Consider the following 12906-nt stretch of genomic DNA (forward strand, 5'->3'; position numbering starts at 1 on the left):
AGACGGGGTTTCACCATGTTGACCAGGATGGTCTCGATCTCTTGACCTTGTGATCCACCCGCCTCGGCCTCCCAAAGTGCTGGGATTACAGGCTTGAGCCACCGCGCCCGGCCTGAGTCTCAGAAATTCTTAACACCTCTGTCTCTCTCTCTCTCTCTCTACACATGCACACACACACCCATACAAACATATACACATATTTCTATGTGCAATGTTTATTAAGAAACAATAATTAATGAGGTTCTGCTCATTTAGATTGAAAAATATGTAACACTCAAGGAAGCTTTTACTGGTCCATCAGATAGTTCTAAAAGGGTTTCTTTGTTCTAAACGTTTCTTATTTTCATTAGATAAATTTACTTGTGATGACTTGAAGACTAGTAAATATTATAAAATACTGTATGTATGTATAGTTAGGTCTAATGTAGTTAACATATTCCACATCAGATATTTAAAAAGTTGGCACATTACACAGTAGTTATTTCCCAATATGGCCAAGACTTGCAAAATCCACCACACTTGACTAATAAGATACCATGGATAGCCAATTAAGACCTATGACTCTATAATTATTTTTGTATCATTGCCCTGATCAGAGTCTCATGACCAACTCCATCTTACTTTTCATTAAAGATGCCTACATCTCTCCATCTCCTCTTTCTAAAACTGTGAGATGTCTAGGATAGTTTTCTCACTTCCCTCAACTTACATATTCTATATAGATTTAGAGTTTTCATGGTTTAAAATTATGATAGTATGTAACCTCTTCACTTTGTCGATTGTTTCCTATGCTGAGCAGAAGGATTTTAGTTTGATGCAATCACATTCATCTAGTTTTGCTCTTGTTGCCTGTGCTTTGGGAGTCAGATCGAAAAAAAAAGTTTGCTTAGAGCAATGTCACAAAGCTTTTTCCTGTTTTCTTCAAATCATTTTATAGGTTCAGGTTTTAAGTGTTTGGTCCATTTGGAATTGATTTTTTATATAGTGCGAGGTAAGTGTCCAATTTCATTCTCCTGCATTTGGTCATCCAATTCTCAGAACCATTTTTGAAGAGAATGTCATTTTCTCATTCTGTATTCTTGGAACCTTTGTTGATAAATTGACCATAAATGTGTGGATTTATTTTTGGGCTATTTTGTTCCTTTGGCCTATATGTCTGTTTTTATACTACTATCCTGCTCTTTTAATTACTAGAGCATTATAGAATATTTTTGAATCAGGTAATTGTGATACCTCCAGCTTTTTTCTTTTGGCTTCAGATTGCTTTGGCCCTTCTGGGTCTTTTGTGGTTCAAAATGAAATTTAGGATTATTTCTTCCACTTCTGCCAAAAATGTCACTGGAATTTTAATAGGGATTGCATTGAGTGTGTAAATGGCTTTGAGTAGTACAGACATTTTAACAATATTATTTATTCCAGTCCATGAATATGGGATATCTTTTCCTTTCTAAAAATGGACTTCCAACATTTTAATTTCAGTCTGACTGAAAGAACTGTATTTCATGGAGGATAAAAAGTTATATTTTTACAGCTCAGGTTCTCAACTTTAGTGAATAGAGCAACATCACTGATAAAATTGTCACTTCATCTGAACTTAAATATAAATGTCCATATTTGAGAAATAGCTAAAGAGAGGCAGATTTCTAGTATGTCACCCTGAAAGTAGATTGAAGTTTATATCTTGAAGATATTAGTTGTAAATTCCTTATCATAGAAAGTAAATTTTAGATTTAAATTGAAATCTAGAAATAACCATTTTTATTAGTTGACAGTCTTGTTTTTATATTTTAAAAACCCTCTATATGTGGAATGTTTTGAACAAGTTTGTTGACATCCTATGACAAAAGATTCTCTTAATTTGTTACATGATAAGGAACACTGATACACAATTGATAGGAAAGCATTATTATAATCTTGAAATAAATATATTTCAACTGCTTGTTTGATCAGTCTACCAAGGTACCTTTGGAATGAAATACCTTTATATCCTCTAGAGGAATTTATCATTGCTTTAAAGATCACCACAGAGAGAAAAGTTGTAGCTGCACTAGATATCTCATTCCAGTGCTTATTAGTTTTCGCAGATGCCAATTATTTCATATTTAACATCAATTTTGAAGGACTGCATAATCTCTAGTCTCAAATCAATTAGAGATTGAATAATCTCTAATATTAATCCTAATGCTACAGCTTCTTCAGTTTTGGAGACATATTCTCTTTATAATTTTAAATTTAAAATAATATAAATTTATATTAAAGTTTTAAATAATAAATTTTCATTTTATAATTTGACCTGTGTGACTTTATACTAAAATAATGTATTGATGAGTATTTTTTTAATTAAGAAAATATATATTTTGGTAGAGAGGAGTTTCTCAGTTTTCTTTTTAAAATAATACAGTTTTTTTTGTGTGTGTGTGTACCTTGTATTTGTCTTGGGATTTTTTTTTTTTTTTTTTTTTTTTNGGCTAGGGTGCAGTGGCATGATCTCAGGTCACTGCAACCTCCGCCTTCTGGGTTCAAGCAATTCCCCTGTCTCAGCCTCCCAAGTAGCTGGGACTACTGGTGCGTGCCGTCATCCCTGGCTAATTTTTTTGTATTTTCACCATTTTGGCCAGGATGACCTTGATCTCCTGACCTTGTGATCATCCACCTCAGCCTCCCAAAGTTCTGGAATTACAGGCGTGAGCCACCACACCCAGTTGTCATAGGAATTTTAACAAAATCCTTGCAAGAGTAAATTTAACATAAAATAACAAACTAAATCAATTAGAATTTAAAACAATAAAAGTGACATTAGACAAATAATAGTGCCCTGCGTTGATTATTATTCAGAAATGAATGATTATCATAATGATGTAAAACCCTATTTATTCTAGAATATTCATATTTGAGAGCTTGTGTTTGTTCTATTTGGTATATAGTAATATCCCTAAAGGAAAATAAAAGAAGTATGAAGAAATTGTATTTAATAGTATTATAGAATACAGCACAAACATAGACCAAAAGTTTATTTTTGAAGTAAATATTGATTTAGAAACATTTATGATTAAGGAATTATGTATAAATGTCTTCTTACAAAAATGCTCTAAGTCATGTATTCTTTGGCTGAGAATAAAAATATTGTCTGATTTTGGCTCTCAAAAATTTTCAACAACAGTGGCTTTGTCTAATAAAAGCAAAGGCAACAAAGGGTATTTTATTACATTATTCTTTTTACATAAGAAGAAACCCTTCTCTATGATCTTCGGAAATTAACATGGTTGTCTCTGCCTCCATTCAGTATGTTACCTTTTTGGAGTAATCAGCTCTGGCTGCCATAACAAAATAAAATAGACTTGGTGGTTTAAACAACACAAATTTATTTCTCCAAGTTCTGGAACCTGGGAGTGCAAGATCAAGGTGCTTGTTCGTTCGATTCCTGAGGAGAGCATTCTTCTTCTTGGTTTAACTTTTCACTGTATCCTTAAATAGTGATGAATGAGGAGAGAAAATGTAGTTAATTTCTTAAGAGGTGTTAAACCTGGCACCATTGATGTAATAATGCCTATAACCTCTTTTTATTTCTCTATGATCTGATTTTTATGGAAATATACATAAATAGCAATAGTAATATCCCCTAAATACATTTTTAACTTCATGAAACAATGACTACTAAAACATTTTACTGCAGATGATATCCTGTTAAATGTATCCCTTCCCCACAAACACACACAGTACAAAACTCAATTTTCCTTAAGATGGCAGTGTCTCCAGTTTTTTAAAAATGTATTTAGCTGGAAATAAACAAAGTGAAATAAATAAAAATTAATAATGTATTAGCCCTGGGAAAATAGAATTTCTTTGAAATACTGAATCTGGAATCATTTCTCTACCAATAGTGCATAGGAAAAAAATAACTATGCATAGAAACACATCATAAGGTATATTTTCCCTCAACCTCCACCTACCCCAACAACACAAATAAAATTCTTGCAGTCAAAAGAGCAGATGCTTTTAGTTAGGAAAAAAATAGAAGGGAAATTTTCTTAAAATATGAATTTGCAGCCTCAGCAACTAAATGTTTTCTAAATGTATGCATACCTATGCTAAAGAAACTAATGAAATTTGTTATTTGGAATTGGAATTGTTATCACTATTCCAGAAGACTCATTTTGATTGTAGCATTTTAGGTACTTTATACATATTTTCATCTTTAGTGTTTTTCTTGCTTATAGCTGGATTCTTATTTTGGTTGTATGCACATGCACACGTGTGCGTGCGGGCACACACACACACACACACACACACACACACACACACACACACACATCAGTTAGTGGTAACTATTACGCCTAAGGAGTGATACACAAATATATACTTGTGGTTTTGGTGATGGTATTGTTTTAACCAATTCCATTGCAGATGAAATTAATCTGGACTCTATCTTTCAGATCTCTTAGCAACAAAAACCAAATCTTGTCCATGTTTTATTTGTCTGTAAGTTAGTAAAATAAATGTAAATAAAGCTTTTTCTCTGTACATTCAAGCACAGTTTTTTACTGAACCATCCCTAAAGGGAAGTAATGAGAATAAAGAATAGATTGAGGTGTTAAAATATGTCTAGCTTTCTCAAACTGTTGTCTGATTTTACCCTCAGAATATTCCTGTATTCTATTAATAAGTATAATAATCTCATTTGATAGGTGTGTTAACAGAGAATAATGAGGTGTCCTGCCAAAAATCATACTCAAGTTGAGAGTCCAGTAGGTATTGCAGAGCCTAACATGTTTACATTCCATCATGCTGTTTCTGCAGGGTCTAATATTTAAATATACTGTTCAGATTCCCAGTCTTCATGACAGAAAAGATTTTATATATATATATATATATTGAAAACACATAACAAAACAGGAGAAACTTGTAAGAGTTTAAACTCTTTATGTAAATTCTACCAGTTATATTTTCTAACTTGCAGTTAATGATTTGTAGGTCATCATTCATTCCTTTATTCAATATATAAAGCATACTTAGCAAGACTTTTCTTTGTTCAAGGAGCTTTGCGGGGGTTTAGGGGAGTAATCTAAAGATGTGTGAGGCAAGAAAATTTGCCTTTAAAAAACTTTAATTTATCTGGCTTTTGTTGATCATTTGACTGCACTTAGGAAGAGATCCTGGGCTTTTTATTAAACCAACCAACTGAAAATCTTAACAAAATATAGGCACATCTGACAAGGTGGTAGAGAAATACAAATCTGTTCATTTCTTTTTTTATTTTTGTTATTGTTTTAAATTTCTTATACTTTATGTTCTGGGGTACATGTGCAGATCATGCAGATTACATAGGTATACACATGCCATGGTGGTTGTTTGCTCCATCCATTGCCCCATCATCTACATTAGGTATATCTCCTAATGCTATCCCTCCCCAATCCCCCCACCCCTAGCTATTCCTCCCCTAGCCCCCTAACCCCCAGGCCCCAGTGTGTGACATTCTCCTCCCTGTGTCTGTGTGTTCTCATTGTTCAACACCCACTTATGAGTGAGAACATGTGGTATTGGGTTTTCTTTTCTTGTGTCAGTTTGCTGAGAATGATGGTTTTCAGTTTCATCCATGTCCCTGTAAAGGACATGAACTCATCCTTTTTTGTGGCTGTATAGTATTTCATGGTGTATATCTTCCACATTTTCTTTATCTAGTCTATCCTTGATGGGCATTTGGGTTGGTTCCAAGTCTTTGCTATTGTGAACAGTGCTGCAATAAACATGCGTGCAAGGATCTAGAAATAGAAATACCATTTGACCCAGCAATCCCATTACTGGGTATATACCCAAAGGATTATAAATCATTGTATTATAAATTTGTTCATTTCTTAATTAAGAAGATGGATAATTTGCTTTTGAGGGTCTTGGTTTCAAACACTAAGAACAGGAGCACGGGATCAAGTCATGGGTTTTTCTATTAATGGGAATGAATGTTGTCTTCGCATTCATTTTCTTTGTTCTTAATGGATGGCAAAATTTTATTTACGGAGGAAGTGACCTATTCACTGTATTATTTTTGAGCAGATGTAAGACACTTTAAAGATGTAATGAGGATAAAATTAATAAACCTAGGTATTACACAAATACTTTTACTTTTTGAGAGAATTAATATTCTATCTTCATTTTGATTCCTTACCAACATGAGCAAGCCTCATTTGTATATAGAGGATTGTAAAGTTTCTTGCCACATTTTTGACAAATGAGGAAGTTTTCAGTGAGACATTAGCCTTTTCTTCAGTTTAAGTTAATTTATCATAAACTTTGGCCAAAAATTATCTTATATTAGAGAGAAGTTCTTACTGCTTTCTTTTCTACCATGACAACATACAGGACACTATCTTTTGGACAAATGATCTCATCTGCCCTAGGCAATTTTTATTCACTCATAATATTCAGAATATATGATTTTTATAAAATACTATTTTAAAACACGTAATAAAATAGTTATTTTAAATAACAAATATAAAACTTCCAAATCAGTGGTTATAACTAAACTTGAATTAAATAGTAAACTAAATTGCATTTTATTATCATTCTTTTCAGGTAACAGAAAGAAAGCAACAGTTGGAGAAATGCTTGAAATTGTCCCGTAAGATGAGAAAGGAAATGAATGTTTTGACAGAATGGCTGGCGGCTACAGATATGGAATTGACAAAGAGATCAGCAGTTGAAGGAATGCCTAGTAATTTGGATTCTGAAGTTGCCTGGGGAAAGGTAAAACCTATGTCACTGAAGGTTATTTTGAACATATGTGAAAACACATAATAATATGATTTTGTAAGGAAGTATTAACATGTAGCATTAAATATATTAATATTATCTTGTTTCATTTTCCCTTTCTTAAAAATTAAGCTGTAGCTTAACTGAGCTTTTCAGAACCATGATAAAACCAATGGTAAGCTTTAGCAAGAGTCTTTCCAAAGCTTCCTTAGAGTTCAGAAAGTTATGAATAAGACCTTAAAAAATACATAGGTCATTAGTCTGAAAATTGGTCCAGATCCTGTGTTCTACTGACTTGCCTAAGACCGTACTGTCCAGATGAATCTGACAGCCATGAAGAGAGCGAGGACACAGAGACTGAAGACAGTTGGGCTGGACAGGACTTGCAAGATCAGCATATTGCCAAAGTCACGTTTCAGAAAGAATCTCAAGGTGTCTATGCAGGGGCTATCATTTCCATTGCCAAATGATACAGGGACTCCTGCAGTCCTTAGCTGTTAAATTCTTGCCCTTTCTCTGATGGCCAGTCAGACATTTATTGCTGCCTAGAATTTAATACAAGACACTCATAGCTTAATATTTTTTTACAATTTACTCATTACCATTACTTGTAAGTGTGTTGGCATAAAGAAAATAGCTGATTTTGATAACTTGTTTTTACCTCAAAATTTGCCAGTGTCTTAGACCATTTACACCCACTTGATGTTTTAAAGTTACCAAATTAAGTAGATTTATAATAAATTCTTGCTTTATTTTTAATTCAGTGTGGCTATCCAGATTATTCAAAGTTGGGAAATTTTCAGCATGTTATGTAAAAACTTACAATCATATGAATGAGACTCAAAATGAAAACTGTCTTTATGTAGATTCAGAGAACAAGTAGTAATGTATTTTGTTACATAAAATATTTTCAAATATATAGTAGTGAATTAAATTATTTTTTTTCCTCTTTCTGAATAAATTTAATGTTAGATAAGGTGTTGAATTCTAGTTATCCATTCAGGATCACATATGATATGAGATTACTATAGTAAGGAGGATATAATATATATAGGTTAAAACGCACATTAGCCTTATTTTTTCTTATCATTCAAGCACACTTGAGGTATTTTTGCATTAGCCTCACCATGAAGTCATTCAAATATGATAAGATAATGAACTTAGCAAAGGTTTGTAGGTTATCCTTGTCGTATAGAAAGCTTGAATAGTCTGGAGAATTGTCTGCTTATTGAATCTGCCTGGAAAGTATTTTTCATAAAATCAAAAAGCAAAGCTCATTTGAGATCTAGTAGGAAAAAATGCTTAGAAAACTGGAATTTATTTTCTTTCTTTGTAGAACAAAGATAATTTATCACTCTCTCTAGATCTTTTGAAATACTAAGCTGTTAATGACATACTCTAAAATCTCTTGCTTGTCAAAGAGTATATTCATTTGCATCTAAATTATATAACTTTTTTTTTTTTTACCAATTTGTTTGGAAGGTGGTCATTTCTTTAAAAATAATAATCATATAAGAAAAAGATATGCCCTGCAGATTTAAATCAGTCATATTTATGAAAATCATTCTAATAATTTAACATAAAATTCAAACTCTCATGTGTGAAACCCCATGACTATTGAGTACATTCTCATTACTCATGGTTTCTTAGTAGGTAGAGAGCTTGATCCAAGTCATAAGTTTCATCTGCTGTTTCAAATAGCAGATCTGCTGATAAATGGCAAAATTTTAAAAACCAAATTAAATTCATTTAAATACAATACATAAAATGTAGTTGCTAATCATTCTAAGTATTTGGGATGTGACTACAGAAAACTTGAATAACTAGAGCCAATTTCTTTTTTATTATTTAAAATTTTTGGACATTCTAATTTATTTCTGCTGAATTTCTCTCAGTTCCATTGAGCCTAGAACATTATATTTATTTTCATATGAAAATATTTGAACACCTAGTTTCAAATATTCAAATACATAAAATGTCAATTACTCATGAAATGATTGTTTGACCTTTAGTTTATTCAGACAAAGCATAATTTCAAGTATATTGACTATAATTAAACATTATCAGTTTTATCTTAAAGTATCTTAATTATATTTACTATATATTAAATTCCAGTTAAAGAGATACATATGGCACAACTTGACAAGCATAAATAAATTGGAAAAGTAGGAAAAGGGAAATTATAGTAGATAAATAATTTTTAAAATGTGCACAGAAATATATCCACAATGTCCCATGGATGGTGGAATGGACAGGAAACCACAAAGCCCAACTGGCACCAAGCTTCCTAACAGACAAAACCAAGAAGTAAACATATTTATGAGACTCAAAGTGTCCAAATTATTAAAATAATGATTAAAATTTTTTTAATAGAAAGTGATTTATTTAAAGAGAGAAAAAGGAGAAGGAGAGAGAAACAGCTAACTCTCACGCTGAATGAGAGAATCCAGAAAGCTGGAATCCAGGAGAGGAAAGCAGCTTCCACACTGAGTGGAAGGGAATAGAGAGAGAGAGATGGAGTTTAGGAGGGGAAGACAGGCTTCCACGAGAGAGTGTGGAAGGGGATCCCAGAGAGGAAAATCCAGGAGAGAGAAAGATGGCTTTCAAGGGGACCCAAACATGGAGTCCCTGATTAAAATAATTTTAACTTTACTAGCAGTCTGTTAGCTTTTTGCTAGAATTTAGTGCCAGAAGAAAATAAATGGGAGGGTCATAAAGGAGATAACAAGCTGATTAATATTTTTATAATAAATGATAAAAATGTTTATGTTGTCATTGTTTTTCTACCAACATAGCTCCATGCAAAAGGAAAATTTAGTGCTAAAGGTCCATTCAGGAAAAGCAATTTGATGAGAGGAAAAAATGTTGAAGCAGAAGTCTAAAGTACTGTAGTAATTGTTTTCAGATTTTTAGGTTCTCCATTTTATTAATTTTTAATTTTGTATGGATGCATAGTAGGTGTATATATTTATGAATTACATGAGATATTTTGATACAGGCATGCAATACATAATAATCATATCATGTAACCTTCTGTGAATATGTTTTCCTACAACTGAACTTTTAAGTAGAATTTGGCATCAGGGTTTGAGGGTTGTTTTTTCTGAATACAGAAAAAACAATTTTTAGATCTTTTTTCTGGAAAGAATCCAGGCTGTTTCTAACTGATTATACATTTGTATACTTGGCCCTATATCTAATTCGAAAGTAAGACTTCATGTTTATGTCATAGCACCAGAAGGCTTCAGTAGCCAAAATTTTTGCAAACTTAGAGTTTGGTGTTTGAACCAGTCACAAAGAAGTTGGCTATTGAGCCTTTTTATGCCAAGCATAATTGAAGAAAGAAAACTTACCATCAACAACTCAAAATATGTTGAGTTCTCTAGGAATCTACATCAATCTCTCAGTGAATAGATTTATTTGAAAACACAGTAGGGCTATTACTTTAGCTATAAAAGCTATTGAAAATAAAGTGTAATAGTACTCTCTTACTTGATGACATTCAAAAGGTGGAGTGAGAACGTTTTATAGGGGGCAGGAAGTATCGAGTGTGGTGAAAATTAATCTCGTGGTCAATAATAATAAGACTAAGTCTAAATGTATTAGTTTTTCTTGTGATGGAGAAAACTAGAAATCACTTTTCAAGATCAAAATTAACAAAGGGTTTGGAAGTATTGCTCCGATTGGAGAATCAGAAGTCACCTTAAAAACAATATAGATTTTACTAATCTATAGCAATATAGATTTCGTAAAGTCCTCATGTGATGTAAAAGTTTAGGATTTTGGTTTTTAACTAGCCATGTTATAAAATTGAGGATATTTAAAGTTCAATTCAGTTTTTCTTACATTGTGAAGCTGAAAAAAATAAATCTAACATTAAAATCAGAATGAATCCAGTCTTCCATGGTCTGGCGTATTGTATTTATATCATGAATGCTGTTTATCAAAATTCCTGTCATATTAAATCAAACCCTTCCACAAGGATCTAACACTTGAGTTTTTATGAGGAAAAAAAAAAAAAACCTGGCTTCTCTATAATCATTTTTAAATTTCACCTCCTTCCAATGGTTTGGGCGGGTCCCAGATGATGCATTGTCTATAATGCAATCTATATTGGTGGCCACCAAAGCAGCCAGGCATTCTTGTTGTTTCTCTTGTTTCCTGCTAGACTGTGTTATTAAATTAATTTAATAATATTTTATCACCTGTCTATACAGCCATAGTCCATGTGAAAGAAGTATTTCAGTACCACCAAAATTCTAAATAAGGTCCCATCAGAACCACCAACACAACCATCATTTAGGCCTATGATAAAATACACAGAATTAATCAAATGAGATAACCATCATAGTGTGAGCAATACTTACGTCAGCCCCATGTACCTTCAGAGAGGAGCTACTAGCATTGAGATGAATTATTCCAACTTGTAGGGAAACCAAATAGACACTGAAAGGAACAGTTTCTTCCTTGCTTGCTTGCCTGCCTGCCCGCCTGCCCACCTACCCGCTCGCCTCCCTGTCTGCCTGCTTTCCTTCTTTCCTGCTTTTCTTCTTTCCTTTCCTTCTTTCTCTCTCCTTCTTTCTCTTTTTCTTTTCCTTTCTCTCTCTCTCTCTCTCTCTCTCTCTCTCTCTCTCTCTCTCTTTCTCTTTCTCTCTTTCTCTCTTTCTTTCTGTCTTCTTTTCGTAGCAGAGTCTAGCTCTTGTCACCCAGGCTGTAGTGCCGTGGCACAATATCAGCTCACTGCAACCTCCACCTCCCAGGCTCAAGCAATTCTCCTGCCCCAGCCACCAGAGTAGCTGGGATTACATCCATACAACACCATGCTCAGCTGATTTTTTGTATTTTTAGTAGAGACAGGATTTCACCATGTTGGTCAGGCTGGTCTCAAACTTCTGACCTCAGATGATCCACCCGCCTTGGCCTCCTAAAGTGCTGGGATTACAGGCATGAGCCAGCGTACCTGTCCAGAAGAATTTCTTATACTGGCTAAAAGATCAGTTATATTATATATATATATATATATGCTTTAAGTTCTAAGGTACATGTGCAGAACGTACAGGTTTGTTACATAGGTATACAGGTCATGGTGGTTTGCTGCACCCATCCCGCTGTCATCTATATTAGATATTTCTCCTAATATTATCCCTCCCTAATTCTCCCACCCCCTGCTAACCCTCCTCTCCCCCTGACGCTCCAACAGGCCCTGGTGTATGATGTTCCCCTCCCTGTGTCCATGTGTTCTCATTGTTCAATACCCACTTATGAGTGAGAACATGCAGTGTTTGGTTTTCTGCTGTTGTGTTAGTTTGCTGAGAATGATGGTTTCCAGCTTCATCCATGTCCCTGCAAAGGACATGAACTCATCCCTTTTTATGTCTGCATCGTATTCCATGGTGTATTTGTGCCACATTTTCTTTATCCAGTCTATCATTGATGGGCATTTGGGTTGCTTCCAGGTCTTTGCTCTTGTAAACAGTGTCACAGTAAACATACATGTGCGTGTGTCTTATAATAGAATGATTTATAATCCTTTGGGTGTATACCCAGTAATGGGAGTGCTGGTTCTTTATAAACTTGGCATAGGCCTAGGGGGAAATTCGCCATTTGTTTTCTACTGCTGTCCTCTTTAAAAAGGAAAGGGAAGTTTGCCTAAAACCATGAAAGAGATGTATAAAAATCAAGCTTCTTGAGAAATATAGTCAAACTGGAAACACCTTAAATGCTGCAGTGTGATACCATTTACACAAAGGTTGAAATATGTAAAAATATACATTATTTAGTTATATATAATATATAGCAAAGGCAGAAAGATGTGTGGGAATTAATATAAACTGAATACAGAACAAGAGCTATCTCTGTGAAGAAAGACAAGAATTCGCTGGGATGTGAACAGGACACTTAAATGATATTTGTAATATGTCATTCCTTAAGATGAGTTATGTGTATAGAAGTAATGATTACATTTGGTATACTTTCTATGTGTCTAAAATAACTTATAAGAACATAAGAAAGTAAAACATAAAAAAGCCAAATTCTTGGGATTTTTCCTTTTGGTAACCCCACCAGCCAGGTTCTGCAAGATACATCTTAGTAATTAAGAAATACCTACTTAATATTCCATGGTAGTCAGTTGGGGGGAAATAGGGGAGGGACGGTGGGGGG

The 12906-nt window shown here is 33.6% G+C and overlaps 1 protein-coding gene across 8 annotated transcripts in view; it reads left to right on the forward strand.

The window, feature by feature from the left end:
- DMD (dystrophin) overlaps nt 1–12906 on the forward strand; it is a 2133401-nt gene that overhangs the window by 814059 nt on the left and 1306436 nt on the right. For all 8 annotated transcript variants that reach the window (XM_017548497.2, XM_037745683.1, XM_037745686.1 and 5 more), the window contains one exon: nt 6568–6738. In XM_017548497.2, the coding sequence (XP_017403986.1) occupies nt 6568–6738 (171 nt within the window). The remainder of the gene's footprint in view (nt 1–6567; nt 6739–12906) is intronic.

This window comes from Cebus imitator, unplaced genomic scaffold (assembly GCF_001604975.1).
Source record: "Cebus imitator isolate Cc_AM_T3 unplaced genomic scaffold, Cebus_imitator-1.0 Scaffold208, whole genome shotgun sequence".
NCBI classification, from domain to species: domain Eukaryota; kingdom Metazoa; phylum Chordata; class Mammalia; order Primates; family Cebidae; genus Cebus; species Cebus imitator.